Source organism: Fragaria vesca, linkage group LG7 (genome assembly GCF_000184155.1).
Source record: "Fragaria vesca subsp. vesca linkage group LG7, FraVesHawaii_1.0, whole genome shotgun sequence".
Taxonomy (NCBI): domain Eukaryota; kingdom Viridiplantae; phylum Streptophyta; class Magnoliopsida; order Rosales; family Rosaceae; genus Fragaria; species Fragaria vesca.
This window is the reverse complement of record NC_020497.1, coordinates 1543267-1552590: the sequence shown is the minus strand read 5'-3', so window position 1 is coordinate 1552590 and position 9324 is coordinate 1543267. Positions and strand designations below refer to the sequence as shown.

Genomic DNA, 9324 nt, shown 5'->3' with positions numbered 1-9324 from the left:
TATATATATATATATATATATATATATATATATTTCAAAAGCACACAGTTGAACCCAATTGTTAATCAAGTATCAATTATCCCTCGAAATCAAAACACATGATCCCATCACAATATTGGCAACACTAATCAATAGTTTCCAACAGTTTTGAAAGACTCATGAACATGCTTCAACATATCATTGTCGCGGTTCCACTCGGGGGTAGGCGCATTCACAAAATGAGCATAGAGCTTGTTGTTAGCACAAGTCACCGAAATCAAACTATGTGCTGCAACCCCATCGATCTCATACACATAGTAAACCTGTCCCTTGTCGTCTTTCCTCTCCTCCGACGTCACCGAATCGGCACTAGCTATCAAGTCCTGCAAGTTCACGTCTGACAGAGCTAGATTGTTCAGAATTACGTCCCTGGGAGCTAGCTGCCGATAGCCACCGAGAAAAGTCAGGTACTCTTTCTCAGTCTTCTTCTTCGGGTTGTAAAATTCACTGTCAGTTCCATTTGTACCTGTATGATCATCACTCGTGGTTTATCAGCGCTTTAACAACATAACATGTAACGAACAAAACGAACGCATTTAGTGTAGAGTCTGGACTACTTGCCTTTTTCGACTTTTGATACTAAACGCTCTTTCCAACCGTCAGGGACGTCATACACGTACTCGGCGGAAGCCTTCTTGTCGGAGTTTCCACCGTATCCGCCGTAGTTGGCGGCGCTGGCGGCGGTGCCGTAGTAAATTTGGTAAGTTGGGGAGTCTGCTAATGATGGCGGAGTGGCAGTTAGGATGGCGGCAGCTGCGGCAGTGGCGGTTAAGGTGGCTGTTAAGGTAGTTAGGAGTGGCTTGGAGGGTGGGATGGGGAGGTGGGTTCTTGACGGTGGTGGAGTTTGGGGTGGTTTGAGAGATGGGATGGTGGTGTTTGGGGTGTTGGTGACATTGGTGGTGGAGAACATGGTAGCCATTGCGGGGAAATGGGATTGGATGCAGAGGTGTGGGTCGTTATTTTCTTTGTTATCCTAATTTAAGATTTTCCTTATCCAATGTGGTGGAAGATAATTGGGGGAAACAAGGATGTCTAATATGGAGAATATATATATATATATATATATAATATATATATTAACACCTTGACCTGCACTCCTACGTTTTTTTTTACTATTACAGTTATGCTTAAAGTCTTATTTTCCTCCCCATTTTTTTCTCTCATCTCTCACGTTTTTAGTTTTTTTTTCTCTTTTTCTTTTTTTAATATATATATATATATATTTTATTTTTGAATGATTTTTTTCTGAGTGAAAAAGAAATGAAATTCTTAGCAAACCAATTTATGCCCTAGTGCTCAACAAATTATAATACATGCTATACAACCTCTATTTGCAAAGGAAAATCATAGTTAAACAACAGTGTTATGATTGAGAAATAACAACAGTGTTAGATACAATATAACAAGAATTCAAATCGACATATATAGATATAGTTCAATCGATTTAATCTTTTCAGATCTCTTTATAATCTTTTTACAAATCTTATAGCCCTTGATCAACAATAGGTTATCATTGTGATGTTATAAACCTTGACCAAAAATCCTCTGTTTTGAGGGAATAGTTGTACTTGCACACCATCATCATGTTTTTAAAAATACAAACCTTTATTTATTTCTTTATTAAGAAAATGAAAAAAACATTATGTTCAGTACCATTTGATCCAGCGATATAGTTTTTTTCTTTATAAATGTGAGGTCATGAGTTCAACCCACAACAGACTTGTTATAATATTTAAGTTGTTATGAGATCGAGAGTTCGATCCACAACAGACTCGTTATAATATTCAAGTCGTTCAACTGATAAAAAACACTTTGCAAATATTTTAGAAAATATGAAAAGATTGATTAAAAGAAAATTACAACCAAGCTTAAGATTTGAAGTAAAAAGTTAACCCAGACACAAAAGTTAAAAAAAAGAAGACAAAAATTACAACAAAGCATAAGATTTCATGACACATAAAGCTGTAGAATACCAATAGAGGCAGTCCGCCCCAATTCCCAATTTACCTTTTCCAACCCACCGTTTTGTACGCACCTCGATTCGTCTTCTGTCGGGAGGGGCATTTCCGTGATTACAACCAAAATGGAGGGGCGGTAGCGACCGGCCAAAAAACCCTAGAGATACTCTCCCAATTCTGAGACTTGCACACATACTTTTCCATCCCCTTTGTTTTTCCCCTTTTCGATTTTTGGGATTCAAAATTAGGGTTTCGTTCCCCACAGGACCTTTCTCTCTATCGCTCTCTCTGTTTATACCTATCATTCCCCTGAGCGAAAGCTTGGGGGTTGGTTCCCAATTTCTTCTTCTTCTCCTTCATTTTCTTTTTTGTTTTTTGTTTTTTGTTTTCCCGAAATCGCGTCGTTTTCTTCATCGCCATGGCCAAACGGTAAGCTTTACTCTTGCAATTTGTCTTTGATCGTATCAGGATTTGAATTGCCTATGCTTTGATGTCCTATTTTGAATGTGGAAGCTCCATTTTTGTTTGTTTGTTTGTTTTTCTTGTTGTTCAGAATTTGTATGATTAGATTGGAGGAGAATAATTTAGAATTGAAATGTTATAGGGATTATGAATTTGATTAATTTCACTGTGTATGGTTGGGTGGCCTTGTGAAAACTAGATTTGTGTTTCTATATCTACTGCTTCTGTGAATTTATTGCACGGCTAATTTGTTCTGGGCAGTTTTCCATCTTGGAAATGGTTGCATAAATCGATTAGGTGCAAAGCTCAATTCTCCGTTGTTAATGTGATTGTGAAATTTGGATGAATATAAGAGATTGCAACGTTCCCTTAAATGAACTCATTGTCATTTGTACTGGGATTGCATTTTGTCATATTTTATCTGTGGAGAGACCACTACGAATTAGTGGCAAGTCCTTTGTGAATGGGAACTGAAGTTTGTTTACTGACACTAAGCATATTACAAATGGCTTCCACTGTTCATTGAGGTTGTCTTGGGCTCTTTGCTGAAGGCAGTTTTGACGTGGACTTTCTGATGTCTACAGGGTTCTCTGCAAGTTCTTTGCACATGGAGCCTGTTTAAAAGGGGAGCACTGCGAGTTTTCACATGATTGGAAGGATCCATCAAATAATGTAAGCCACTTATTTTACTTAGCTTTTTAATGTCCATAAAATTGGATTTGATGATTACTTGTATCTTATAAATTTTCTTGCTTGTCCGTTACAACAGATATGTACCTTTTATCAGAAAGGAGCTTGTGCCTTTGGTAGTCGATGCAGATATGAACATGTTAAAGCTTCTCGAGCTCAGTCATCTGGTTCGTCTTCATCAGCAAATTCTCATCAGTCTCTGGCTTTTGATTCTGGTCTCGCTCATCCCTCAAGAACTGCATCAAGTGGAGTTGCTTTAGTCCCGGGCACTCTTTCTGAACTATCTGCATTTAGTAATCCTTTTCTACCTCCCCCTAAACCTGCATGGAGTGATTCTCTGGATGATGGTGATTTTGACCACAGTGAGGATAATGACGTGGGGGAAACTAGAAATGCTAGACCAGCCGATCGTGCTATCTGTTCATTTGCTGCAGCTGGTAATTGTCCTCGTGGAGAAAAATGCCCTCATGTTCATGGAGATATTTGCCCCAGTTGTGGAAAACATTGTTTGCATCCTTACAGACCTGTAGAAAGAGAGGAGCATATGAGGATGTGTGAGGAAAAGCACAAGCAACTTGAGGCACTAAAGCGTAGTCAAGAAATAGAATGCAGTGTTTGCCTGGAACGTGTTCTTTCAAAGCCCACAGTTGCCGAAAGAAAGTTCGGGATACTCTCAGAATGTGATCACCCTTTTTGCATATCTTGTATTCGAAACTGGCGCAGTAGCTCCCCAACATCTGGTATGGATGTCAATAGTGCATTGAGGGCTTGCCCAATATGTCGCAAGCTGTCATACTTTGTGATTCCAAGTGTCATATGGTATAACTCAAAAGAAGAGAAAGAGGAAATTGTTGACAGCTACAAGGCTCGGCTTAGGTAAATATTTTTATCTGGTTGTCTTTATGTTTTTATTTTATTTTTCCTGAAACTGTGATTGTGATAGCAGTAGCCAATGTTTATCATTGTTACACTTCACTATCAGAAGTATTTTAGTTTTCTTCTAATAAAAAATGTGACTGAGAATTTAGGACAGGGATCAACTATGTTTTAGATTTGTTTAATTTGAAGTTGGAAAAGCATTGAGAGTGGGAATTTTTGGTGCCTTCCTCTCTCTCTGTGGTGACACTTCTATTTTTTTATCTTCGTCTGGTTCTCCAATTCTCCTAATCTTGCAGACTAATTGTTTGGTTTTTAATCTTGCAGATCAATTGATTGTAAGCACTTTGATTTTGGAAATGGGAACTGCCCATTTGGGACTAGCTGTTTTTATAAGGTAATTTTGTTGCTTCTGGAAATATGCTGCTGTGCTTGTCATTCACATTTGTTTGTTTTCTGTCATATTGAGAGCCAATGTTTGTGTCAATACTCTCAGGATGAGATTGACAAGTATATTTTCCAGTCTGCATTTATTTTCTTTAATTTTTTCATATTATATTTGTTGCTTTTTTTTTAGGCTTTGAAATCGTTTGATGTTGTGAAATATGTTGGCTTGCATATGGGGCTTCCTCGAGTTCCTTATATTTCAACATTACTTCTACTTTTATCTACTCAATCAATGTTTGATTTGATCACAAGTGGATTTCCTTGTTTGTGGTCAGGTCAGGTGGCATTAGTTATTTTTGTGCTATTTTTCTTTATGTTCACGCTGAATGTTTTGGCTCTGGTTGTTTGTACTTCACTAGGATCAGGAAACATTTTGTATGCTTTGTTTGTAGTCTACAGTTTAATTGACTACACTAACTGAACAGATTTTTTAGTCTTCTTCGGACTTTCATTTTTTTATACAATATAAATTACGTTTCTGCTGATTGCTTTGGTTGTTTGAGATAATGTGCTCTGTGATCTATATCTACCCAAACTGGATCAGGAAATAACTATATTTAGTAACCACACTGACTGATGGGATTGGTCTTTGTGAATATAATTTTTTGGGATGTCTTCTTCTCCTGTAGTCCTTGAAGGTGTTCTTTCTATTGTTTCATTTCTTTCTTGTTGGTACTTAGGCTATAACGTGAAAAACTTGTGTATAAGTTGTGGTTGACTACATTTTGGAAATGTTACCTAAAGCCTCCTAAGAATATTCATTTTTGAAATGTAATTGTAGTTTCCCAAGAACCTTTAGTGCTGCCTGCTATTACAACAAATAGTCTCAAATAGTTACCCCACTAAAGAGCATCGAATGTTTACCCCACTTAATTAAAACAAAAACAAAAAACAAAAAAACTCGATTAAATTCTTTAAATTATTTATACCCCAGTACAGCACATTATTCTTATGTCTAGACCATCATTTATAGGACCCGGATCACAAGTTCATTATTATTTCTTTTAACTATCTTCTCGGGCATTGTCTTGTATTTGCCAGGTCTTAAGTTGTATATTTTCTATCTCTCTGGAGTGGGTTTAATATCTCTCTCTTGTGAATATGGTCACATTAGAACTTGGACTGTTTGGAACTTTTAATTTACAACTATCTTATTTCTACCTTGACTGCAAATTATTTTGTTGTCAACTCTAAGTTGGCTGAATGACTTTCTTTTTCAAAAGGTCTGGTGGTGTTACTTTCCTATTTATTTGATGGAAGAGGTGTTCAACCTTTTAAGATAGCCAATGGTGTGGTCTGTAGAATAGAATAGTCACCTTTCTGGCATGTGGCTTGTTATTATTGAGGAAGTTAAGGCTTCATCAATACACCGAATTGAATGTTAGTTGGATGTTTATTTGAGATGGTGAAATAGTTTGTGTTTTTATAATGATACATGGGGACAGTCGACTCTCTCTCTCTCTCTTCCCCTCCCTCCCTCTCCTGTCTCTCTCTGTGTCCACCTGCATATCTAAGTGGGTTGATCATTAAACCTATAGTCTCCAGTGCCTTCTGTCAGTTTCATTTGGTTATATTGTAGGAGCAAATCAGAATAGCTACTTCTGAATGCTGGCCATAGAATCATGTACTTGTTGTTTATCGTTTTACTTTCATCTCGGAGAGGACACCTTTAATGGATATTTGTTGTGTTCCAGCATACGGTCAAGCCGGGCTCCTATGTATGGAAATTTCACAGGCCACCTCCGCGCCGATGTGATATTGTGCGAATGGATTCCCTTTATGAGATGTTCGACCGCTTGGAAGAATTGGAGGATTATACTCCTGGTGATTTGGATATCCCTTTGGAAGTGCAGTTATTATTGATGCAGCTGGGTCTTTGTCCAAGCGATTCAAGTGATGATGAATTGAATTATTAGTCTTTATCTACTAGAATCAGCCATTTGTATCTGCTTCCGTTCCTTTTGGGCTTTTGGAGTTGTTGCCATTTTCTGATTGTTTGTATCTTTGCAACTCCTATTTGTGAATAAAATGTAGATTTATCTGCCAGGATTGGGGCCGCATTATCTAAATCTCTTGTGATGTGATGGAATATTTTGTGTTCAAGTATATTGGAGAAGCATTTGTACTTTGGTTGAATCCTTATTGCAGAGAGCCTGAAAAGTTCATACCTTAAACTCAAGTCCACATCCTTTGAAGTAATGAAAATTAAATGTAGAAAAGAGTTGTTGTATGGCTCACAATCACCATATTCTCATATGTATGATATTGAAAAGATGGATTGTCATATGTACATGGCCTTCACGGATAAGAGAGTCCTACTATGTTGCACATCCATCTTTTCATCATTTCTTGCTGGCCCTTGTATGAGGTTTGTGTAGATGATGTTGACATTTCTGTTCTTGTATAGTTGTGTCTCGGAGTTTGAGTTGGGTGTTTTATTTATCGAGCTTTCTGATTGACTGGTGCTTTTGTTATATACGACATATAATTTATGCTTGTGTCTCGTTCTGCATCTTTGCTGGTTTATAGCACGAATTTGTTGCTAGAATTGCATATTGAACTTGAATGTTATCTGATTGCAGCATGCATACCGGGATGGCCGTTTAGAAGAAGTTGTGCTGCGTCACCTTGGAAATGAAGATGGCCAGACCGTGATAGCTGCAGATATTAGGTTTCTCTCTATTCCTAATTTTTTTTTTTAAATAAAAACCTTTGTTTTTGTTTTTTTTTTTTTCAGTTATGTACCTTCTTTTTCATACTAAGTTCTTGCAATTTCAGGCTGTCAGACTTTCTTGGTGATTTGCGCATAAGGTGAATAATGTCGTCTGATATACCAATGTAAGTTTCTAAACTGGTTTGGTTCGTGGTTGTCAATTGTTACAGTGGATATAGGGCAGATTTCTGCTCTGAAGGATTTGTTGTCGAATAACAGTAGTGGCAGTTTTATTCTCAAAGCTTCTTCTGTAATGAACTGTTTTGCAGAATGTACTAATTCTGCCAATGAATGCAGGAGTGTTGTGTGTAGCAAGAACATATGTGCAGCTTTGATGCTGGTTTTCAATTGCTACTGGAGTACTCCAGATATCTGTAAGGTGTGGTTTCAAACCTATGATTTTTTTTCATATGCTAAATGGCAGTTGTAATTTCCCTTGATTATCCAATTTGTGTCCATATTAACTCACACATCATTGGTCCTCTTGTTGGTTTTACATGTAATTGCCTGCTAAGTACATGAAAAGTTATTGTTAGGTTATCTTGTCCCTGCTTAGGATTGCATACAGCTTTGTTCTGTTATCCAGTTGAGGACTTGAGGTCATCGGATATAATCCTTGACAGTTTGTCATTCAGTTGTAAATAAAGAAAAAGTTAAAGGGGCAGTATTTTAGCCTTTTAATTGTACTGCTTCTGATAAATCTCTCTTTTTTTCATTACATATACATTTGTGTATTTAAAGACATATTGTTGCCTTGACACAGATTATGTTGCTGGAGAATGAGACCTGGTTTGTGGGAGAAGACATGACGTGCTTGGTTGCTATTTGACAACATGCATAATTCAAAAAATAAAAGTAATTATGGAAAGGATGAGTTATGTTGAGGATTTTGACAATTATATACATGCATGTGTGGCTTCAATATTCTACAGGTTGGGTATAGACAATGATTTTGAATAAAGGATCTATACGGATAGCATGAGAATATCATACCAGTTGAGAACTGTATATAAAAGCATACCGGCATTGACGATTTTTCATCAATATTGATGGATGTTTTTGGAAATGAAACCATGCTCTTATATTGAGTATGCTTCTTGTAGTTCGTTCCCTTGTAGATCATCCTGGCTCCATCTTTAGATTATAAGTTATAATTATTAACTAAACTAGTGATCAGGTTAGGATCGCTACATAAGATATAAGCATGATAGTTAATTTTGGCTGCCTAGAAACAATTTTGAAGAGAAATTGTTTGGCGATTTCTACTGTGGCATCAAATTTGGAAACAGAACTGTGCATAATGTCACTTGATTTCTTCAACTTCTTTTCATATTTCTTTTCAGGAATTGAGAACTTTACTGTTTTCAACTTTTCAAAAAAAAAAAACCAAAAAAAAACTGAAGAAAAACGTGTTTCTCGATCCGTTCCAAATTGATCACTGTCCTCACATTTGTAAAAACTTTCTGAGTCGTTTGGTTTTTAGATATTAATGTTACATCTAGTTGTTTTTATTTTTTTTTAATTTAAGGAGAATGTTACATCTAGTTGATACATGTTTTAAACGATACATTTAGACAATTTTAGGAGTACTGCTATATGGAACTGAAATTTGGACTTTTAATTTTACCATCCACAGTTCCACACTTTTATTTCTTGTTAATGGTTAAAATTTTTACAAAAACATAAAACACTTGTTACTAGAATAACACTTAACAGATGTGTGTGAATTGAAAAAGAGACAAATTTGGATTTCTTATATCTATTGAACAACGATATGAATAATATTTGACGAATCACTTATAACTCACTCTATGTGGTACTTTCTAATCTATATGATTCTTTAACTCTCTCTATGTGGTACTTTCTAATATGTATGTTTCTTTACAGTGATTTTGTCACATATTAGTTAAACATAAAGTGAGTTCTAGCTTCTAAGTGAAGCACCAAAAATTTTAGGGAAAATTCTCATTAGCCTTAAATTTGAGGATTTTTTTCCCACTAACAAAAACAGATTCTAAAATTCCCATCAACCTATTGACTCTTAAGGATATGTTCCCACTAACAAAGTTTTTGACTTTTTCCTTAACTTTGTTGTCTAAAATACCCTCCCTTAATCTAACACTCTCTTCTACGACTTTT

General features: G+C 36.3%; 2 protein-coding genes across 2 annotated transcripts; one reads left to right on the top strand and one right to left on the bottom strand.

The window, feature by feature from the left end:
* Positions 1–50: 50 nt before the first annotated feature.
* LOC101294104 (thylakoid lumenal 19 kDa protein, chloroplastic-like) lies at positions 51–973 on the bottom strand. Its single transcript, XM_004306480.1, has 2 exons — positions 601–973; positions 51–505 (listed from the first exon to the last, which is right to left on the bottom strand). The coding sequence occupies exons 1-2, from the start codon at positions 956–958 to the stop codon at positions 129–131; spliced, it is 735 nt and encodes a 244-aa protein (XP_004306528.1). The 5' UTR covers positions 959–973; the 3' UTR covers positions 51–128.
* Positions 974–2185: 1212 nt separating this feature from the next.
* On the top strand, positions 2186–8286 carry LOC101293814 (zinc finger CCCH domain-containing protein 69-like). The gene is made up of 8 exons (XM_004306479.1): positions 2186–2426; positions 3044–3131; positions 3229–4025; positions 4353–4422; positions 7055–7143; positions 7251–7310; positions 7483–7564; positions 7949–8286. Exons 1-6 carry the CDS (start codon positions 2416–2418, stop codon positions 7285–7287), a joined length of 1092 nt encoding a protein of 363 aa, XP_004306527.1. The 5' UTR covers positions 2186–2415; the 3' UTR covers positions 7288–7310; positions 7483–7564; positions 7949–8286.
* The last annotated feature ends 1038 nt before the right edge of the window (positions 8287–9324 follow it).

Excerpts from the sequence above, each read along its gene's own strand:
- LOC101294104 (XM_004306480.1), bottom strand. The coding sequence starts at position 958 with ATGGCTACCATGTTCTCCACCACCAATGTCACCAACACCCCAAACACC. Across the intron at positions 506-600 it reads AGTATCAAAAGTCGAAAAAG|GTACAAATGGAACTGACAGT; the intron begins GCAAGTAGTCCA and ends ATGATCATACAG.
- LOC101293814 (XM_004306479.1), top strand. Across the intron at positions 4,026-4,352 it reads AGCTACAAGGCTCGGCTTAG|ATCAATTGATTGTAAGCACT; the intron begins GTAAATATTTTT and ends TTAATCTTGCAG. Across the intron at positions 7,144-7,250 it reads GTGATAGCTGCAGATATTAG|GCTGTCAGACTTTCTTGGTG; the intron begins GTTTCTCTCTAT and ends TTGCAATTTCAG.